Source organism: Coptis chinensis, chromosome 3, assembly GCF_015680905.1.
Source record: "Coptis chinensis isolate HL-2020 chromosome 3, ASM1568090v1, whole genome shotgun sequence".
Classification (NCBI taxonomy): domain Eukaryota; kingdom Viridiplantae; phylum Streptophyta; class Magnoliopsida; order Ranunculales; family Ranunculaceae; genus Coptis; species Coptis chinensis.
In genome coordinates, this window is record NC_141458.1 from 116,320,824 (window position 1) to 116,343,172 (window position 22,349).

Sequence of the window (22,349 nt, forward strand, 5' to 3'; positions counted from 1 at the left end):
CTACTACTTAGAGGTTTGAACTCTCTAAATTGATGCAAAAGCACTCAAAGTTCCTTACTCACGATCTTCGTTTCGTAGAGTTGGAATAAGGATTCGAACTAACCTAAAGTTTAGAACAACTACAAATTGGATGTTACAATAAAGGGAACTAAGGAGTAAGGTTATAATATTAATGCTAGGTTTTCCTTCCTACACAAACATTAAGAAATACATTAAAGTTTGAAAACATGCACTTAATACCAAAATAGAGATTTGAAAGAAAAGGTGGAGAGTTAATCCTCCTCATGTGAAACTATCATTAGTTGTTGATTTGAAAAAGGTTATTTGATCATTCCTAGACTCATAGACAAGCCCCTAATGGAAGAAAAGATTTGATCCCTAGCATGTATGGCTCACTTAAGAGCTCACACATGCTAGCAAGTGGAACTAAGCAATGACTTATCTCTAAGCTCATTGCTTTGATTCCTAACTAGACACTACACCAACTATCATTTTGGGATAGGGTGTAGAGCTAGTTGTTCTTCCTAACAACCTACCAAACCAACAAAAATTGATTTACCCTCACATGAGTTGGATTAACTCCCCAAAAGGGAAGTTAGCTCATGATCCTTAGGACAAGGATTTATAAACTAAAAAAACAAAAGAGAGATAGAGAAAGGAAGAAGATAAACAATCAAACTCACTGATATATTTATTTTCTAGAAGAAAACAAGTGTTTCCTCCATTAAAACTATTACAAGCTTCTTACAAAAACTAAAAACTAACTTATGATTTTTTTTTCACTAAGGAACTAAAATAATGTCATGTGAGGAAAATAAGTCAAGGGAGTAAATGGAGTGTCCCCCACCCTTGTCTAATTTCTTCTCCATTTGAGAGAAATCTCATTTCCTCCCACGTGAATCATCAAACCACATTAATTCATTTTTAACCACCATATTAAAACAAAGTGACACTTGCTTTTTTTTTCACTATTAACACCTAATCTAATTTATTACATGCAAGGTGTCAACTTTGCACTAATAATTTGTTATTTTTGTCTTGACATGCTCCATGATTGATGACTCATCCAATCTTGTGGCCCCGCGATAGTGGGCCCATAATGCGACCCGATGGCGGTCCGGTATTTTGGGCGCTTTTACAACTTCCCGCCTATGCATAGGAGTTCATCGCCTCGATTGAAACCGGAAAAGACTCTCTTGTCCCATTCGGAGTCCTGGTTCGAGAGGTAGAAGCTTTGGAAGTTTGATGCTTCTGTGCGGATTTGGGAGAATTCATATATATGCCGTTCCTCGTGCTTTATTGCAGGTTTAACCAATATTTCCATATTTACTACAAATACTTGCAAAAGTATGAAAACATATTTATTTCATGATTATTAAATACATAATTAACCAAATTTATATGTCTCAATGGGGTTTCATAATACACTTTTGGGTGCTTATCATCAAGCTCTGAGTCTGGCCAAGATGCTGAAAGATACCGAAGCAGAAGATCTGAGGCAAAAACTACAGGGAGCTGAAGAGAATGTTCTGGCAGCGACTGTGGAAATTGGTAGGCTGAACGAGTATGCCTTACACTGCAAGAAGGTTGCTCAGGACGCTACAAAGGCCTATGATGACCTGGATGCTGACTTTGTCGAGCTGGAAGTGGACTATAAGGCTCTGAAGAAGGAGCAAGCATGCTGGATGTCTCGTCCCTCAGTGGAACAGGTGGAAGGAGATGTTGGTGGCATTCTTGCTTCTTCAGTGGTCATGCCAGAGGCTGTGATACCGCGAACTGAAGATGCTGCGTCTGATGTGCTCATGAGTTTGAACTTGGATGGAGTGTCTGTTGTGGTGGATGGGAGGGATGCGGAAATTGATGAGTCGCTCGTGCTTGGAGAGTTAACTGTTGTGCCTAGAGATGGTGAGTTGTAAGTTTGTTTTGTTATGCTGTCAGCTTATAAGCTGTGATACAATAGAGCTGGTTTCCTGGGGTAACCTGGGCAGTTCGTCTTTCTTGCGTTTATGTGCTATTACTTTGAACGAGCTGGTATCCCGTACTAGTTTGGGGTAACCATGTGATGACAAATATTGTTTAGCCGGGTTGGATTTCCTGAGTAGTCTCAGCAACTCGGCTAAAGAACGAACGGTGGTTCAGGTCTGTTGGAACAGGTCGTTGTTTGCTTATATGCTATGTTTGTTGTTTGTTTCCCAACTGTGTGTGTGTCGCTTGCTTGATTGTGTTTACGAATGATGATACTGCTATAACTATGCATGGCAGTTGTACTGTGGTGATAACTGTGCTGCAAATGACCAGTAAGATTGTATGAGCGTCCTGTCGTTAACATGTCTTCAGCTGTTTGGTGTCGCTCGTAATGATGCCACCAGATCACCGGGGCTCTCGCATATAGAGCGGACTAATTGTGTTGTGGTTCGCGTCGCGAAACGGCGGCGGTATTCCCTCATGTGCATGACACGTGTAGGAAAACGAACGGTTCAGGGAACATAATGATGGCGGGCAGATGGCGTTTGGCGTCTCAAGGTAATTATGAAGCGCTTAGGGAAAAGACGTTACCTATTAAATAAACTGTTCGCAGAATACCAAAAGGCATTTGCTTGGCTTCTTGTCTTAGCTCTTTCTCTATCCTATCTATCGCTTCTATTGCATTGCACTACCTTCGTCGCTGCTTCTACAGGTACGTTTATTTTCATTTGTGAATGCTACTCCGTTGAGAAGGATTCGGTGTACAACTTTAACTCATGCAATAGTATCTCTGTTCATAGGTTTGACTATGGCAAGGTGTCACCCATATGTGAGAGGAGAAGGGAGTATGAGGGAGATGTCGCCTCTGATAATGGAGGAGATGGAATTTGATCCTCATGTGCATGGTGATCATGGTAAGAGGAAGGCTGCTGCTGTAGGAGCCAAGGGTCACAAACGACCTAGGAGAGCTGGTCGTCCGGCTGGCGGCATTGTGTTTAGGTCGCCACAGCGGGTAGGCGAAACTGCTCGTCATGCTGCAGAGCGTAGCGACCTGAGGCAAGGTCGCCAAGTCGTTGGTGGGAGTTCGTCCCCGCGATGTGGGGATGTGGGGAGCGAATTCTACTACCTAGGGAAGACGGGGAAGAAGCGTATGGTTAAACGCTCGGACTGTAGCTTCCACTCGGCACCCATAGTGACTAGCGTTGTGAAGGGGATCGTGTTGGATGGTAACAAGGCAGAGGTGAAAGATGAGGACATGGAGACTCTGTTGGGGACGATGGATATGGCCGCTTGTTTGGTGAGTTCATGACACGCTAAGTTGTTGTGTCTGTTTCCAGGGCATTCTGGCTCTTTAACTTCGTTCGTGCAATTTCTTGCAGGGTACGATAAACTAAAGGATGCTGTGCAAAACACCGAGACTGATGATAACCCTCACGTCGAGCTGGGTGTATACGAGCTGCGTGGGGGGCTAACAAGAGGAAGCTAGAAGTGATGACCAACAAGTATCAGAATGATGCTGCCGAGAATGTTGCATTAGTGATTGATATGACTGATCTAGAGAGGGAATTAGCTGAAGTAACTGCATATGCTAAAAAATGTCAAAAGGTGGCGCGCAAAGCACATGAGGCATATACCAAGGCTTGTGTCTCATATGCCTCTCTGGACGAGAAGTATGACGCCCTGAAGAAAGCGACTGCAGGCGAGGAATAGGGACAAGGTATGCGGCGTGATCTTCGGTGATCTCGCGGACGCTTAATCGCTTCTACTAGCGCGGCACCAGAAGATAAGCATGTCTTGACTGATATTTGATGATGCGATCTACCTTTGTCCATTTTAGCGAAACATTGGAAGTGTTGTTTACGTTCCTCCTCTCTTATATGAGAGTTAACAATAGAGCTGTGTCTTCAAGCTTGCCTGAGCAGTTCGCTATTTTGGTATAGAGAACTGGTTTCCACGAAAGTGGCAGTTTGATGCTTTGTTAAATTTGTAATAGACACCGATCTGGATTTCCTGAGTAATCCTAGCAGATCGGTGGATCTAATTGTTGTGGCTGTGGTCAAGTATTGCTACAGATTGTGCTCAGAATGCATGTTTCTGCTTAATTGTTTGTAGCTAGCATCCTGCTTATTATGCCTGTGGCTTGAAATAATTGAGGAACTTGAGACTTAGATTAGAAACATGATTTGCCTGTGATTAGCACTTTCTTCCTTGTTTATCATGTTATAAGAGAAGAAACGTTAGGAGTCTAGATAATCTGAGTCTAGAATTAAGAGTTCTCCACTAAGTGCATTACTTTGAGCTTAGAAGTCAGACTCAAAGGAATGCTCTGTTCAGGCAGAGCGTGTGGGCTTATAGAAGCGTGACGCTCATGGAGAACGCTCTCGTATGGTCGACTCTAGGAGTATAGGTTCTTCGATGAACGAGGTTCGGGGAGGCTGTAGAGCCTGCAAGCTCCAGAGAGCTGTCTGCTTACGGAGAACGTTCTCGTTTGGTCGATCCTAGAAATATAGGTCCTCGACTTGACAAGAATTGGAGAGGCTGTGGAGCCTGTAAGCTCCAGAGAGCTGTCTGCTCACGGAGAGAGTTCTCGTTTGGTCGATCCTAGAAGTATAGGTCCTCGACTTGACAAGAATTGGAGAGGCTATGGAGCCTGTAAGCTCCAGAGAGCTGTCTGCTCACGGAGAGCGTTCTCGTTTGGTCGATCCTAGAAATATAGGTCCTCAACTTGACAATAATTGGAGAGGCTATGGAGCATGTAAGCTTTAGAGAGCTATCTGCTCACGGAGAGCGTTCTTGTTTATAATAGCGTATGGCTCGCTGACCGTGTTGGATCAGGTAAGTATACTGGTCGTGCTTCTGATGCGAACTGTATGACTTTTTGATGCAAGTAAATAGAGTACCTTGTACTATGTAACATAAGAAATTTAACCTTGAACTTACAGTACATGAAAAACGGAATATACAACAACAATGGTTTTATTGATAAAATTTTTTTAGCAGATAAGTATTCCAAGGGCGAGGTAACAATTTCCCCTCTTGGGTTTTTATCCAGTATGCTTTATTGCCTACAACGCGTTCTACGATGTATGGGCCTTCCCATGTAGGTGCTAATTTGGAGTCGTCTTGCGTCTTTTTTAGCACTAGATCGCCAGGCTGGAAAGATCGAGGATGCACTCATTTATTGTAGGAGTTCTTCAGAGTTTGCTGATAAGATGCGACTCTGATGGTGGCTAAGTCACGCCGTTCTTCTAGCAAATCGACCTCTCATGCTAAAACAGAATCATTATGTCCCGTCTCGACGAGCTCGGATCGAGTCGTAATGACTGTCAGCTCGGTGGGAATGACGGCTTCCGTGCCATAACACAAGGAGAATGGAGATTCGCCTGTACTTGACCGAGCTGTGGTGCGATGAGCCCACAAAATGTTTTCCAACTGATTTGGCCATTGGCTCTTGTTCCTTTCAATCTTTTTCTTCAAATTTTCTAAGATGGCCTTGTTGCTGGCTTCTGCTTGACCATTACTCTGAGCATATTGTGGAGTAGAAAATGCATGAACTATCTTCCACTTGGCTAGAAATTCTTTAACTGTTCTGCCTTTGAATTGGGGTCCATTGTCCATCACTAGTGTATGTGGCAAACCAAATCTGGTGATGATATGAGTCCAGATGAAGTTTCTGACATGTGATTCTTTGACATGTGCTAAAGGAATAGCCTCGACCCACTTAGTGAAATAGTCGGTTGCAGCTAAGACGGTTTAAAACCAAGTGTTTTTCGTGGGACTAATGGTCCCATGATGTCCATGCCCCACATGTGAAATGGCCATGGGCTCGCTATATTGATCAGCTCGCGAGCGGGCTGGATGATGTTGTGGCCAAATGTTTGACATTTTACGCACTTGAGGACGTATGCTTTGGCATCGATCTGTATACGGGGCCAAAAGTATCCTTGGAAAATTGCCTTGTGGGCTAAAAAGCGACCTCTGGCATGGTTTCCGTATTCTCCTTCATGGATTTCCGCAAAAATCAATTGGCCCTGCTCTGGAGTAATGCATCGTAAGTGTGGTCCACCAGCAGATTTCCTAAATAACTTATTGTGCAATAAGCAATAATGACGTGCTTGATATGGGATTTGCCTGGCTTTGGCACGTTCTGCAGGGAGCGTGCCATGGTGGAGGTAGTCCATGATGGGTCGTGATCCATGTCCGACTAACCGATCTTCTTGAGGAGGGGAACAGATCGGGTTATAACTAGGGCATGCTCGACTGCACGCAGTCGGTCGACTACTCAATGAGGAGTTGTCTTGGAACACCACTCGGTGTTTGAGTGGCTAAGTCAGCTAAACTGTCTGCGTGACGGTTCTCATCACGCAAAAAATTATGTATGGTAGCTTTCTTAAAATAAGGTAATAAATGATGAACGACCTGAAGATATTTCGAAAGGTTACCTTCATGGGTAGTGTACTCTTTTGCAATCTGGCGAATGACCAGTTGCGAGTCACTAAAGACTTGAAGTTCTTGCACACCGAAGTCAGAAATACCATACAAAGGCCCATGATCAACGCTTCGCCAGACTACCGTTGTTGGAAGATGCGAAGTTGAGTCAAACTGATTTTTCGACCATAGTTCCATCGGGTGACACTAAGACGACCCCGATGCCACTCCCTCCAGGGTTGCTAGAGCCATCTACAAAGAGAGACCAGATTGATTTGATACATTCCTTTGCGTCTGCGAGCTCCATTTCTGGTTCCCAATGTGGGTCATCGACAGGAAAATCTGCTAGGAAATCGGCGACGACTTGACCTTTCTGAGAAGTTCGAGGTACAAACTCTATGTGGTGTTCGCTGAGCTCTTCGGCCCATACTTCTATAAGAGTAGTCTTGTTTTCTTTGTGGAAGATCTTTTTCAAGGGGAGGTCGGTCAGTACTTTGATCGGATGTGCTTGAAAGTACGGCCTGAATTTCCTTGCCGAATACAACAAAGCAAGTACGACTCTTTCAAGGAAAGAATAATTCCGTTCAGCTGGCGTGAGCGTCTTACTTGTAAAGTAGATCGGTTTTTCTGAGTTGTTCTCCTCTTTGAAGAGAACTGAGCTGATGGCGAAGTCTGATACTACCAGATATAGCCCCAGTGTCTCTCCATCTATTGGTTTGGCTAAGACAAGAGGCGTGGTGAGGTATTCTTTGAGAGTGGCGAATGCTTGGTGGCATTGATCGTTCCATGAGAACTGCTCGCCTTTTTTTAGGAGTTGTAGGAACGGGCGACACTTGTCTGACGCCTTGGATATGAATCGGTTGAGTGCAACGACCATGCCTGACAACTTCTGTATCTGTTTCTTTGTTTGTGGATCAGGCATGTCTAAGAACGCTCGGATTTGGTCTAGATTTGTTTCGATCCCTCGCTGTGACACCTGATATCCTAGAAACTTTCCGGAGGACGCTCCAAAGAGGCATTTCTCTGGGTTCAGCCTCATTCAAGTTCGGTGTAATCTGGAGAACGCTTGCTCGAGGTGAGTGAGGTGGTCGCCTGCTTTCTTGCTTTTGACGACCATGTCGTCAATATAAACCTCCATGGTATCTCCTAACATGTCCTGGAACATATCAGTTATCAGACGTTGATACGTCGCTCCAGCGTTCTTAAGGCCGAACGGGAGAACGTTGTAGCAATAAATTCCTTGTTCAGTAATGAACGAGGTCTTCTCTTGATCCTCCTCAGCGAGTGGGATTTGGTTGTATCCGCTGTACGCGTCCATGAAGGAGAGGAGTTCATGACCACAGGTTTGGTCGACAAGTCGGTCAATGCGAGGTAGCTAGGGGAAAACTATCTTTCGGTGTCTCTTGATTGACATTCGTGAAATCGACGCATAGGCGAACTGTTCCATTCTTTTTAGGGACCGCGAGGATGTTGGCAATCCAGTCTAGATAGTCCACTTTTCTGATGAAACCGACTTGCTTGAGTTTGTCGACCTCGTCATTAATGGCTTTTCAAAACCGCGGGGATAACGGCGAAGGACCGCTTAACCGGGTCTAGCATTGGGATTGACATTTAATCTATGACATGCTACATTAGGATCTATTCCGGGCACATCGATATACGACCAAGCGAAAACATCTTTATTTATAGCCAAAAAGTTTATAAGTTGGTCCTTGAGCGTGGGGTCAAGGTTAGCCCCTACATATACGAACTTGGGATCATCATCAGTTCCTAGGTTCACTCGCTCTCTGTCGGCATGTTGAGGTGTTGTCTTGGGTGGTGATGCTTCCTCATATGGTGATACTTTAGCGATCTGAGGGAGAGAGAAATTGGTCGCCCGAGTTGGAGCGGTATCTTTGGTGACGAGAACAGGGGCTGGAAGGGCCTCTGTGATCATGACAACAAGGTCTGGAGTGACTTTCGAAATTGATATTTGTTGCGCGACACATGGCGGCGCGACTGTTGGGATGCTAACTGGTAGGGCAACAACAGTGGAGGTGACTTCTGGGGTCTTGACTGCTGTTTTGACAACAACTGACGTGACTTCTGGGATCTGTCCTGGTGGATCAACAATGGTTGGGCTGACTTCTGGAGTTGAAACAGACGACTGAATCTTCTTGCTGAATCCCCCAGCGTGTTGTTCTGATGCGTTGGCTTTGACCTCGGCAATCAGGTCTTTGGCCATTGTATAACTGGTGGGCTCGTTGGTTGTGTGGATTGGTCCACTAGCGGTCCTACTTGCTGACAGGATTTGGTTACAATGATACGCTTCCAGTTGATTGCTGTGCAGCTCCATCATTCCTCTGGGGCCTGGGAAACGGAGAACTTGATGCAAGGTTGACGGTAGGGCTTGCATTTGATGTATCCACCGTCGACCTAGTATGTCATTATAGGACGACTTGATGTCCATAACGCTGAAGCGTGTATTGCAGCTGACTTTGTCTTCTTTAGACCCTACCGATACTGGGAGTATGATGTCACCGACGGGGTCGGCCCTGGAGCCATTGAACCCATAAAGGGGAGCAATCAGATCTATAATAACTGACTTGGGTAAACTCATTTCTTGAATGGTGTGATAGAATAAAATGTCGCACGAACTCCCAGGGTCGATCGGGACGTGCTTCACTGTCCAGTCGCTAATCTTGACGTGGATGACCAGTGCGTCGTTGTGAGGGAGGCAGACCTTGTTGAGGTCGGCCTCTGTGAAAATGATATCTCCTGAATTGCGACCTGAGCTGCGCGGAGCGTGTGCTGCCTGGAAAGTAAAATGATACACTTCCTGAAGAGCGCCGACACGACATCTTTTCTCGCTGGAGGAGGTTACGGAATCATCGGGGAAGGTAATCATATGAATGGTTCTAGCATTGTCACGATCTGACGAGTGTTGTCTTCGCTCGTGGCGAGAACGGCCTCTGGGATGTCCTCTGCTGTGAGGGCGAGCTTGAAACTCTTGATGGTTACGGCGAGGCGGAGATCAACTGCGTACTCGGCGAGCCATGAGTTTATGGCGCAAGTCACCGTCAAGAATATTGGTGTACTGTTTAATATGACCAGCTTCCACGAGGTCCTGGAGATAGTGCTTAAGCCCCCAGCACGCATTGGTTTCATGACAACTATTATCAAGCATACTACAAAACGACTAGAGAGGTAACCTTAATTTTCTATTGTCGCGCCCTAGGCCCAGAGTTTGTCCTCTACATAAATAATACATCAACAAAATATTAGTTAACTGAAAAACAAAAAACGGCAAAAAAAAAAGACAACAACAACAAAAAAGAAAAAAGGGCTACCACCTCTTCACATGATGTAAGGGAGATCACTTCCAAATTTACCACCCAACACAAACCATCCATGCATTTCGTAGTAAGTCAAGGTCTGGCTATAGTAGCGACATAGCATCCAACGCCTTTGGGATCGACACTCTAATAATTACTAGAACAAGTACATTAAACATACACAATTACACATCTACAGGGCAACCGAAAATATACCATATCTGGGTATGAAAAGTAACTCTTTTGTCACGTAACAGCTCGGACCATATTACCATAGTGCTTTAGTCCTTTAAGGCACCATTTGGCTACTAAATCTTCTGTGAAATTGGCTCCATACATGCACTGAGACACAAGCTCCCTTCCACCTTGTCAGTTGTCACCAGGTATCCACAAGTATTAACTTATAAGAAATTTTGTTAGAGACTGCAACTTCAGATAACCATTAATCACTAATCACAGTTGTTCGGTTCTGTTATAACCCTCTAACTAAAAAAGCCCTGGATGAAAATCATTAAACTATACAAGGAAGCCAAAAATCCAAATCAATCTACTAACCAAATAATGTTACGCTTATTATAAATCATCTAGTGTATACACCGCAGAACCTGTTTGGACATCTTTTGTGTTTGAGTGTGTGTGTTTTGGGGTTTGATTTTTTTGTTTGTTCACTGCAGAACATATTGCCAATAACCAAATCTATTGTGTGTGCCCACTCGTGTGTTTTGGGTTGGGGTATCCCATGACAACCAACCCCCTAACTTTGGATTAAAATGCCTAGTGTAGTCGTTATACTTATCGTGCTACGAGATATCATGGCTCCAACAAGGCAGACCATACTGGATATGTAGCCCATGACACCTCCTCTAGTAACGAAGCATGCCCACAAACCAAACCACCACATGGCTTTGTGCAAAAGATATAACCTAAGAATTCGTAATGAAAATGAAAAATTATTCAACCATCGACCACGAAAGCCTTCGGTATAGAATAAATATTTGTCACCACTTGGCAGACTGCAGGTCTTGGATGGAACTGCCGAACTGAACGACGTACGATTTGAAACTACCGAGACAAAGCAAGAAAATCACACTAATAATAATAACTAGTTTTGAGCACGTGGCTACGCCACTCTGCCACAATTTGCATTGACCAATTTTTCAAAAAAATTCTCAATACATTTTTGCCCCTAAAACATAACAAATATTAAAATAATATAAAAACAATTATAGTTTGTAATTGAAGATGTAAAATAGGGACAGAATCGTCCAATAGTTTGTATTGATAGAGACATCTCAATCAAAAAGTTGGCCACGCCATCAATAAAGTAAGTTTCATTTTTTACCTTTTAGCCCCTAAATAAAACAACTATTACATTTATATTTAGCTGACTTTTTTGTATTTTAAAATAGAAATTGAGGGTAAAATCGTCTGAATTGGTGCGAACGGAATTTGCCACGGCAAATGGCTCGCTTGCCAACGCCTCATTACAGTGTAGAATAGAGAATAGATGTACAATAATCCACACAGATTTATTTTTAAAAAAACTTCTGAAACTCAAAATAGAAACTACCAGAACATGTGAGAATCTAATAAGACATTAGGGGGTACTGCTAGAGCATGTCATGTAGAGGTTCATACGACATTGAAGCCCAACCAGAGGCCGCATAACAGTACCTGATAACCATTAACCAGAACAGGATCTTCGAACATTTGATAAGAGTGCATGGGCTTGTGTGGTCTCCATGGTGAATCAGGTAATATAATCCAGATTTCAAGCATTGATATCATTGTAGAAAATAGACCTTTGACCTCTTTTTATACATCTTAGTGTCTCTTTCCATCCTTAGCAAAGGTGGTAGGTGCAGGAAGTTCTTGTTGCTCAGCATCTGTTGGAGAAAATAGTGCATATGGGCTGCCAGATGGTTACGTCTATAAGGATGATGTTATAAAACAGCCAAAGCTGCAGATGCTCACAAGTCCATATTTCCCTTTCACAGATTCGTTCTCCATGAGATATGCATATTTCCCTGCACCAACAAGTCCACAATAGGAGCAGGTATCTGCCATGTTCCCATGACGCCATGACTGTTGAGGAACAGTCGGAGCTTCCTCAGCACATATTGTACTTCTATAATACTCTCAAGTTTGGTTGTAAGATACTTTCATCTCTCCTAAAGTAGACAAATCGACAAGTCAGTACTCAGTACACGGTACATTCCTGGAAAAGTGGAAAACTGAAACATTCCGTGTCATTTTGACTGGCAGTTTAACATAATACAAAATGCCCGAATATCGGGATTCAAATTGCGACAAAGCCTGAAACTTCAACATCTTTCCCGCTTAAGAAATTCAGTATTTCAAATTGCCGCCCTTTCTATATATAAAAACAAAGTTAAACCACTGAAATAAAATCAAATAACAAAATCCCATTCCATCGAAGAGGAGAAATGAATGGCAGTACAAACTTCGGCAAAACAATATGTTCCATTTGCTACGAAGATCTCAAACCATTAATCGAAGACCTTCAATCCATCAACATTTGCGGCCACGTCTTTCATGAACTCTGGTTTATCTCTCTCTCTCTCTACACATTTATGTTTTCAAGATTGAATCTTTGACTAATTTCTTTTTTGTTTACAGTCTTCAACAATGGCTAGAGTATTGTTCCAATGCGAAGAAATGTACTTGTCCTGTATGTAAGCAGAAATGTAGTAAAGCTAATGTGGCCCGTCTTTATTTCCAGTCAATTGGCGATGCAAACGACTCCACTCAGAAACCATCAGAAGGATTATTGGGTGGTGGAGATGATAAAGATCCTGTTTTTATGCTTAGAGAAGTTAATAAGTTTAAGGGGAAACTTTCTGCTCTTAATACTGCTTTTGAAGATCAAGAACAGAATCTTAAACAAGTTAATGAAGAGGTATTTGGTTTTTGATCAATTTAAAATTAATTGAAATGTATAAAAAAAAAAAAAATGATGTTTTTTGTGTTTTTTGGATTAGTACAGCTTTGTAATTGTAAGGAGAAATTAAAGAAAGAATCTGCACTGAAAATTGAAGCTTTGAAGGAGAGAACATCTACTATAGCATCACTTCGATTGAAACTGAGGGCACGTAATACTTATATTTCTTTCTATATCAATGCTAACAGATTATTGGATCAGTGTGATAACATAATTTATGGTTATGGGATTTAGGAACTTGTTAAAACAATGTCGGAGTGTTCGAGGCTTCAAGAAATGAACATGGCACTAGCTAAGGAGCTTTCTGTACTTAAATTGTATGAGAAACTAAAAATGGTTTTTTGTGTTTCTTTGCTTGATGTTGTTTTATTGCTTGATTAGAATTTTAAGGTTGGTGATGTAGGGTAGCTGATGTGAATCTGGAGGAAGCAGATATTATGAAACTTGCTTCACTTGGACATGGACCTTATAGCAAAGATGCAGTATATGCTCTAACGAAGTCGCTACTTCTATGTCAGAAGTAAGATGTCTTACTGTTCTATTTTACTTTGACCACAAAAAAAATGAAAAAAAGTGTTGCAGATTGTGTCATCTGGTTTGGATGAAGTTTATGCATTCACGAATTATTGTTGGGCACGATTAAGCTAAGTAAGTAGGAGGATCCCCCATAATCTTCTAGTTGATATAGTATTTGATTTCTACTGAATTATGAACCATTTACTCACATCCATTGAGCACATGGAACTAGTGATTTTAAATTTTAGAGGATACGTGGCCATTAAAAGTCATCAAAACTAGAACATTTAGAACTAAATGTTGAGGTCTACAGGTTCGTTATCTTGAATACATTCTGCACTTAATATCCATAGCAAATTGTTTTTGCAAACTCATTCACCAGGACCACAGTAGCCAACTAAATGTGTTTGTCGGACCCTTTCCATATCTAGAACCCTAAGCTAGTATATAAGAGAATTTAGTAAAAGCTGGCAAGCATGTCAACTAGAGTGTTTTCTGTTTTGTAGGAAAGGTTGGATGTTATGCCGTGCCAGTGGGGTATTAGTTTTGAGTTGTGCAGAATAAGTGGACGGTTATAGGTCACAAACACTGTAGTTAACTTCATGTACGATATTTGAGTTTATGAACATCTCTTGCAAAGACAAAGAAAGATGGACCTAATTTCAAATCTTGAACCAGCTCGTCTGACCTTCCATGACTTCTGTTTGAGTACAATAGTGGTAGGTTGGTCAATTGTTTCACTGTGGATGTAGTTATACTTAATTTTAACCTATACTTTTCGACCAACAATATAAGCACATGGAGATTTATAGTATCATGAAATTGATATGTAATGTAATTCTGAGACCACAAATAATGTAATTGTGTGGGAGAAAACGAATTGGTTAAGCATCTATTTAGTTAGCACAACTTTTTCCCCTATTTTGGTTAGACATTTTCGTTGAAATCCATTTTCTTCTTGTTGGTTCCCTATCCGTTACTGTGCAGAGCGTCGCTTAATTTCTTGTTATAATTCGTGTCAGTGGTGGTATGCCACTGCCGTATATTTGGTCTACTTGCATGTAATAATTTTATCCTTTTGTGCATTGGCTTATGCAGACATTACAGGGAGTTGACGTCACAGTGCAAAATGGAGGGCAAAGAAAAATCTCTTGCTCTTGAAAAGCTTAAAAAGGCTAAGGAGAAAAGGAAGAAACTAGAGGTAGATCCATCTCAAGACCCTTAGAAAAATATTTGTTGCTTCATTACCTGTTTAACTAGAAGTATTTTGTTTTCTTTCTTAATCAGACGAGAGTGAAAGAACTTGAGTTAGCTGTTGAAGGAAGAGATAATGAAGCCTTAAGGTCTTTGAAAGCTTCTAGCAGAACCTCTGGTAAAGTAGGTAATCTGAATGGCATCAAATCTAATGCTCCGTGCATCTCAAGAGATGATGCTTCAGTAGTTCAAACAGAGCATTCTGTTGAACCTGTGATGAAATCAAATCAAAGTGGTGGTCTGACAAATCACCCTACTGTGTTTAGGAACAATGGTAACATCAATTTTCACAAAGATTTGGATCTAAGTAGTTGCAAGAAAAATAAAGATGTAATTGGCGTTGATATAGAGGAAGATTCAGATTTTCTGATGGATGATAGTAGCTCTGAGCCTCGCCAGCCTGCTGGTAAACATGCTTCTACTATCTTAAAAGCTCAAACCAGAAACTGTTTCGAGGATATAGTTGCCAAGAAGTCCAGCGTGCCAGAGACAAGAGTTCCTCTTGCTAATATGGAAACATTGAGAAATGGAAGAAGCAATTCTTCTGGGCTCTCTGCTCCTAGTAGTGCTACTAAGAATAAGAATAACATCCGCAATACTGTAATTGATGATATGGATGATGATGTGGTGCAAATCGACAATCCAAGTTCAGTTGGGGAAGAATCAAGTGTTGAGGAAATTACAGAGATTCCAGCTATTCACATTAGAAAAGAGGTGTCAAGTCCTGTGCCAACTCCCCAACCAGGTATTTCTCATAACTACAACTTCCATTGTGAAGTGGGAACAATTCCATGATATTTATAATTTAAAAGAACACTTGAGGAATCAGTTACTATCTTCTTAAACTTTAACTTTATTTTGCTCAATTGAGAATGTGCATTAATCTGTCTCTCCTGAACGCACGAAAATCACAGGAGATCAATGTTTTGTTGGTGGCCTTTTGGGACCTGATGGCGCAAACTGGCATTTGGGAAAATGGTGCAAACGTACCCAAAGAAATGCATCAATATCATCATCCATGCAAGGATCTGGTACAGGTACGGGCGATCTGATTGCTGTTGGAGCTGATGGAAGAGGTGGTAGAATTAAAATCTTGAGATCTCTGGACCAGCGAGTGAGTCCTTGTCATTTACTCATTTATTCAGCTTTAGTGAGTCTACTCTCAATCTTCAATTTACAAAGTGGTTGGTTGTGTTTGTTTTTTGTTTTTTCAGGACGTCAAGGATAGTTCATTCGCGCCAAAGCGATGCCAGAATGGCTCCAAGCAGTCACAAGGTTGCAAGCTAATAGACCACTTTTTTGCAAAAGCAGACAGATTTTGACAATCGTGAACTGTTATAATCCTCATCTCGTGGCAAACTGAGGATGCTTTTTTCATCGATTTACTTTGTTGATCATAATTAGAATGATATGAGAAGCAAAGATGTCTTTTGTACTGAAGGATGCACAGCGCTAGAGTGCGAGGTGCACTTTCTTATGCATCTATGAATTGGTGTTACAGTCCTTTTGATGCAAATAGGAGTCCAAAGCGGGTTGTTCCAACAGCTGTATCCTAAATATAATTGTGTTTTTTTTGCCTATGTACTGGACTTGGGGTAATCACCATCAAAATAAAATACTTGGGGGCGAACACGAATTTGAAGTAAACTTGCTACTATATAATAAGTTCTTACAACGCATGAAAATTTTCAACTATAGCCTGTGCATTTTATGTTATTTTCTAGGTAGTTTATCCAAGGACGTAATAGTTTCTGTCTCACTATAGACGTAATATAAGAAACAATTTATGGAGGTACTATATGAAGTCATAAACAAAAGTTGTAGCGGTGAAAAAGTTTTTGATTATTCATAAGAACTACTAGTCCAAAGAAAATTTACTGCCACTCGATCCAGTGGCAACAATTGCTATTCTAGCTTTCAGAGGAAACAAAAGGAAGATGTAGAAAGAAGAAATATAGGGTTACTCCCTCTTAGATTACTTTAGATGGAAGTGATGAAGAAGAAGAAGAAGAAAAAGAAAAAAAACTTCTCTTTTTTCGTCTTCTTTGTTTGTATGTAGGGGTTTCTCTAACCCTTTGGAAGATCGGCACTGGTCTTGCTATTCAGTTTCTTGAGATCTGGGTTCTCCGTTTTTTGCAGATCTTATTTTGTATGAAGACCATAAATAAGCCAGATCTAGGTTTTTGTGGGTGTTCTGTTGGTGGTGTTTGGTTCAAGCTGATTCTTCTAGGTCTAGCATCTCTCAATCGGCGTCAATGTCATGGGTTCAGCCCCTTGAGTCCGAATTTCTGGTTTGGCTTTAAATTTTGTTTGTCCAAAGCCATGGCTCTCTCCCTAAATCTACCCCTCTCCGGATTGTTGGTTTGGGTACCTTGGTCAGGCCACCGCTCATTTATTAAGGTGGGGCGTTCTTTTTTGGAATTGCCAATCTGCCGCCTTTGTCGTGGAGTTTTATACTGTGTGATTTGAATTTGAAGACTTTCGAGTCTTTACTCTGGGAGATCCAACACGGTGGATGTACAAGCAAGTTTGAAGCTGGTCTGGAGAAGAAGATGAGGTTTCCAATGTGGTTTTGTTGCTGCTGTTGGGTGTTTGGATTTGGTGGAGCTTATGTTGAGAAGACAGGATTTTTAGTGCTCTTGTTTGTTACAGTTGTACTGATTACATCCTTGTTTTTTTTGCTTTCAACTTGTTGTCCTGAATGTAATGTTTTTATCTGTGAATGAATACAATTAGGCAATTATCGGAAAAAAAAAAAAAAAAAAGAAATATAGGATTTATTAACTGGTTATTGAGACGATAACCACAAAACTTATACAGTGATTATACATCTCAGGTTACACACTCTCTCTCTACAGGAAATCTAACCTCCCTGAGTAAACAAAACGTATTGCTCAAACACTCCTTACTAGAATTTAAGTCAAACTGTTGGTACGTCATTTACACAACATATTCACACCTCATATCCACACATGGTTTGGTTTCCTGAACACAGATCATTTTTCATTGTCCCAGCATTTTACAGGACAGTCAGTAAAGGTTCAGTGCAAATTCTGAGGAATGTGAAGAACAGGCATATAACTTTACTGTTGTAGTTGATCGACTTCCTGTTTCTCTTTCCCTATGTGGACGTATGCGGCACCTTCTCAGGTTGATCGGCACACACCAATATTATTTGCACCACTTGCTTCAGTCTTTTCAGAATCAACATCATAAGATGAGAGCAACCTTCTCTGCATCAAATTCAACTATAAATACATAATAATAGAAAGAGAAAACGGTTGAGATTGTTGTTTCAACTCCTTGCTATCAATTAACTACATGAGAGAGAGAGAGAGAGAGGGAGAGAGAGAGAGCATCAGTCTATTGAGGCGCTTACATGGTCCTCAAAATCAGGGCTTGATAAATTGATAGAGAGGTTTCTCATCAACAACAGCACCTGTCAATGTAGATACATAATTAAGGTCAGGATGGAGCTGCAAAATTATACTTTGATGGCAAGTTAGCTATATCTCTATTTCAGGATCCAAACATCCATTGCAAAATCAAAGACACATGGGTTGGAACTTCGTCGATGACAAAGGAACCTCAATTAATTGCACCAATCTTGAGATCAAGTGGCAGATCTGTTCACTAGCTTTGAAGAAAGTTTTCATCACTAAACGACTTTAATTGCAGAGATGACTGTGGTTGGATACATACAGTTTAACTATTAACCTCAAAGATCATCTAAAAGGAACATATCAAGTATAACTGTACAAGTATAACTGTATAAGATACTACACGAACCAACTTTCTAATCTCTTATGATCAAACCGATAGAAATTTGGCATGAGACATACAGTTTCAACATCAATCGGATCCATCTGCTTTAGCTTCTGCAAGTGGCCACTTCTGTTTGGATCAAAGACACTTCCAATGAAGCCATACACCTGAGCAAAATCTGGTATAACTGCAGAAATGAAAGTCAGTATTGGACATACAAAAGTAAGGGGGCCTCACAGGTACATGAATGCGTTGTAAACAAGATAACGAAAAAAAGTTCACAATAATGATACTTATTATAGTATAAAAAATCAACAAAACAAAGATATTAGAATTCTTTCATATACTTATCTTTTTTCTTCAGATACATATCCATTACGAATTAATGATATACACCTAATAAGTCAGAAATCTTGAGCCATTTTAGACTAGGCTAAAATTTTGACTACTGAATATCAGAAAATATCAGATGAGCAAACTCGACACAGTGGTTTAGTTATGAAGGGCAGCTATAACCTATCCAGCTTCTTTTGCTAGTTCTGTAAGATCAAACCATGAGCATGGATAAGCATCCAAATCTTATTTTCATTTGCTCATTTGTGTATGGTGAGATGTACTGATGAAAGTTAAGAAATTGGGATTTGACTCGCTTAAAAACCTGGCAAGCTGGCATGGTCTGTACTCAGAAACTGACCCTCAGTTTTCTGTTCATTTAAAATGGACACTCCTAAAAGCATACATTGTCTTTGTCCAATTATCTTGATAAACATGAAAGAAACTTCTCATGGACATCCTACTCTGCTTTGCACTTTAAAAGTAAAGGCAACAAATAGGAGTGATGGATCCAATGCATGTGTCAGTTTGAACCAGAATATTATTCGAAACGTCAAAATCATAATAAGGGAGGTGTACTTTGCTCTAACATGTAATGGAACAGCAGTGGATAGAAGTGAAGCTACTGGTTTGATCATATTTCTGAGCATATACTATTTGATAGATTTTTTCCCCTGGAAACGCCAATATCGAAAAATATAGTCCTCACCTCTTAGTGATGGAGCATGATTCCCTTTATCAGTTGTTTCACGAATTGGGCAAGCCCTTGGTGTGCTTTCTGTGCTACTGCAACAGTTAGCCACAACAGCAGGCCCAGCAGACCCCAAATCATCTGGCTTAAAATCAATTAATATAAAATAAGGGGGACTGTTTGATTAATGTATCTCTAGTTGCAGGTGCTAACTAGCAAAGTTGTTAAAACCTTTTGGTGATGATACTAGAGGTATGGGATTCAAACTGCCAGCATCAATGAGTTATTGATCTCGTTTAACAACAGGCTTGCCAATCAAAAAATAAAATAAAATGGATCTCTAGTTCTTCGTTTCGGAAACCAACTTATAGGCTTTAAACAAATCAAGATTGAGCAAATAGGTGAGGGTAAACCTTTTGTCACATGTGATACTGGTGGTATAGAATTAGGAGCCCATGAAGATACAGCAGGACTAGTAGTAGAATTTCTAAGCATGGTTGATGAATCTGGCCGCATAACAAATCCAGGTTCAAGCATAGCAGATGAAGATTGAACTGCACCTATCACTTGTGAGAGCACAGGTGCTGCAATATTAGTGAATTATTAGAAAACAAATCTTCTGATTTCTTCTAATTCCTTTCCAAATTATTTAAAACAACTGACATGAAGGTTAAAAAGAAACACATGGTCGCAAAATAATTGGCTTACCATTTTTTATGGCTTTCTGTGGATATGGATGAGCTGCCTTCCTCTTTGGCCGAGGAGGTGGTACATGTTCACTCGTCCCATTCTTCTGTACCTTTATGAAGTACTTCTGTGCATGGCTACGTATCTGCAAAGATTACCCTTTAACATCTGGAACACAAAAAAGAAACAGCGGCTACAAAAATCTACCTTACTGATCATCTTGGAAACCAATTTTCTAATGATGGAATAAGTTCCACATTAGAAATAGCTGAGATGCATGTATATACCTTTCTACTATGTTCTATTGTGCAGACAGGACTGTCATTAGAGGGATGATAAGAAAATCATAATTTTCAGTATTTATAAATGATGATTCAAAAGTCTAAAGTGTTTTTTAAACCCGTTTTGAATATATTCTCCCTTCAAATATTAACAAAGTATATGTCGATAAATGTAACATGCCAGATGTGTCTATGAAGTTTTACACTAATAGAAATTTAAAAAGTAAAATTAATTACCTGAATAACTGTCTTCGACCCAACAAACGCTTCGATCTTTTTCCAGTCACGATCAAAACTACAAAAGGAGTGAAATTTGTATCAATAATATCTCATAAACTAGTAATGGAGTAAGAAAATTAGAAATGATGTAGTTCTTTTGTACAAAGAGATTGATGATCTCAATGTTTATATACTGGTCCGGCCTTGGGTTTGCTCCCCAATGGTCGTCACTAGTTCGTTTCCCCTCAAGGCCACTGGCGAGGCAGTACCCGGTTAAATTTCCAACCAGGGCTCTGGGATTAGTCGAGGTGCGCCGAACACCCGGTTAGCAATGTGTGAGAACTGAAAGCATATATGTCCGCCCTAAAACATCTTTTTAACTCTCTCCAAACCTGCTTTTTTTTCCAAATAATTTGACCTTATTTCAGCTCATTTATTTCTATACCTTTCTTACGAGATATCTCATCAAGAATAACTGAGATAGAAGATATTTACTGTGCTCTCACACCCGGTAAACTCTAAGGGACATATGTAGCCCAGGATTACTGGATTAGACAAAACTCAATATGAGTAGGAGAACTAACAAGTCAAACAGTTCAAACTTCAAACTTCCACTTTAAATTGAGACCCCAAATTCAAACAACATAATATCAGAATTGAAGAAAAGTAAACAACAATACAATCAATAACCATGACATGAAATCAACAAAAGAATATAAATTTACCAAAACCAAATCAAAATAAGAAGAAATAAACAAGCCCCAGATTGAAAAAACCAACAAATGAATGAGTATAGACATACAGTTGAAGAGCTTCAAGGAACTTGTCATGCTCTTGTTCAGTCCAACTTTCTCTAGACTTGGTAATAGTGTATGGCTTTCTAGTCTTCTTTGATAAATCATCTAACGAACCAGTTGTAGTAGTAGTAGTAGTTGTAGTTGTTGTTGTTGTTGTAGGGGGAGAATTGAGACCAGGTAAAGAAGCAGACATGGTGATAGAAGGATCTATAAAGAAACCTCCTTCTGATGGGTGGTTTGGATTCACAGACACCATATGCTTTTGGTTATTATGTGTGTCTTGTGTGTCTGTGTTGTTTGAATGTTTCTCTGGTTTTGGTTTGATGGAGGAAAAGAAGAAGTGGGGAGTGTGGCTGCAATTACAGCATCCTTCTTTTTAACAAAAAATTTACCGGTACTCCTACTGTTAACTTTGACTGGTCACTCACTTAGTCCACACGTCCTCTCTCGTACACTATTTTTACCAGAGTTGACCATTTGTACAAGAAAATTTTGGTTCACGAGTCCTGTTACAGCTGACTAGTGATTGGTGGACTACTTTTTAGCTCATTCAAAATGCAATTTGGTCGACGGGACTTGGGAGCAACTGTGGTACCCAAAGCCATGATCAAATGTCTAAATTTTCCTGTCTTTGAGATGCAGTCCTCTGTCCTCGTGTGTTAATGGAACATTTGAAACTTTATTCTCATATATATTCTTTCATTAAAAAGTGCTTCTATGCTCTATGGCAGGTAGATGTGTTGCATGGGTAAGTGTCTGGTTTGGACACGGGTACGACGATTTGGACACAGCGAGATCTGAGAATTAGGATACTGTTTTGCTTGTGTCCGGGTGTCCGTGTCCGTACCCGTGTACACGATACAGCAGAAATTAGAGCGTACCCATGCAACAGAGGCAGAGAGAGATTAGAGAAGCAGGGCATAATTAGCAAAAGAATGGTATTATAAGCTAAAGACTATAAAGAAGCAAATCCATGCAATAGCAGAAGCAAATCAAGCAATACACTACACTGTGTTCAACCATCAAAAGAGCAAACGCCAGTATCGATTATATACACCAAGCCCACCCTGTAGATTCTCATATTTCAGTAAGCAAAACTGAAGGCTCTACAAGTTGACTCAGATAATTTCTGCCCAA

At 40.6% G+C, this 22,349-nt stretch overlaps 2 protein-coding genes and 1 long non-coding RNA gene across 5 annotated transcripts; 1 reads left to right on the plus strand and 2 right to left on the minus strand.

Moving 5' to 3' along the window:
- Positions 1–9,572: 9,572 nt before the first annotated feature.
- Positions 9,573–10,255, minus strand: LOC147513378 (uncharacterized). Its single transcript, XR_015217379.1, has 2 exons — positions 9,726–10,255; positions 9,573–9,626 (listed from the first exon to the last, which is right to left on the minus strand). It is a non-coding gene; the product is annotated as an uncharacterized LOC147513378 (long non-coding RNA).
- Positions 10,256–11,333: 1,078 nt separating this feature from the next.
- Positions 11,334–17,208, plus strand: LOC147513379 (RING/U-box superfamily protein). Its single transcript, XM_086596420.1, has 9 exons — positions 11,334–12,273; positions 12,348–12,627; positions 12,715–12,816; positions 12,904–12,986; positions 13,073–13,189; positions 14,284–14,386; positions 14,473–15,184; positions 15,354–15,553; positions 15,654–17,208. Exons 1-9 carry the CDS (start codon positions 12,155–12,157, stop codon positions 15,759–15,761), a joined length of 1,824 nt encoding a protein of 607 aa, XP_086452546.1. The 5' UTR covers positions 11,334–12,154; the 3' UTR covers positions 15,762–17,208.
- On the minus strand, positions 17,199–21,610 carry LOC147513380 (protein REVEILLE 6-like). 3 transcript variants are annotated; one of them, XM_086596418.1, is made up of 8 exons: positions 21,218–21,610; positions 20,434–20,491; positions 19,937–20,060; positions 19,642–19,812; positions 19,247–19,369; positions 18,282–18,391; positions 17,819–17,878; positions 17,199–17,667 (listed from the first exon to the last, which is right to left on the minus strand). In XM_086596418.1, exons 1-8 carry the CDS (start codon positions 21,466–21,468, stop codon positions 17,650–17,652), a joined length of 915 nt encoding a protein of 304 aa, XP_086452544.1. In that variant the 5' UTR covers positions 21,469–21,610; the 3' UTR covers positions 17,199–17,649. The 3 variants fall into 3 exon arrangements, with proteins under 3 accessions (XP_086452544.1, XP_086452542.1, XP_086452545.1); XM_086596416.1 differs by having other exon boundaries at positions 17,199–17,672; positions 21,218–21,603; XM_086596419.1 differs by lacking the exon at positions 19,247–19,369 and having other exon boundaries at positions 17,199–17,672; positions 21,218–21,609.
- Positions 21,611–22,349: the final 739 nt, after the last annotated feature.

Excerpts from the sequence above, each read along its gene's own strand:
- LOC147513379 (XM_086596420.1), top strand. The coding sequence starts at position 12,155 with ATGAATGGCAGTACAAACTTCGGCAAAACAATATGTTCCATTTGCTAC. Across the intron at positions 12,274-12,347 it reads CACGTCTTTCATGAACTCTG|TCTTCAACAATGGCTAGAGT; the intron begins GTTTATCTCTCT and ends TTTTGTTTACAG. Across the intron at positions 12,817-12,903 it reads CACTTCGATTGAAACTGAGG|GAACTTGTTAAAACAATGTC; the intron begins GCACGTAATACT and ends TATGGGATTTAG.
- LOC147513380 (XM_086596416.1), bottom strand. The coding sequence starts at position 21,468 with ATGGTGTCTGTGAATCCAAACCACCCATCAGAAGGAGGTTTCTTTATA. Across the intron at positions 20,492-21,217 it reads TTCCTTGAAGCTCTTCAACT|TTTTGATCGTGACTGGAAAA; the intron begins GTATGTCTATAC and ends CTCCTTTTGTAG. Across the intron at positions 18,392-19,246 it reads TCATGCTCCATCACTAAGAG|TTATACCAGATTTTGCTCAG; the intron begins GTGAGGACTATA and ends TCATTTCTGCAG.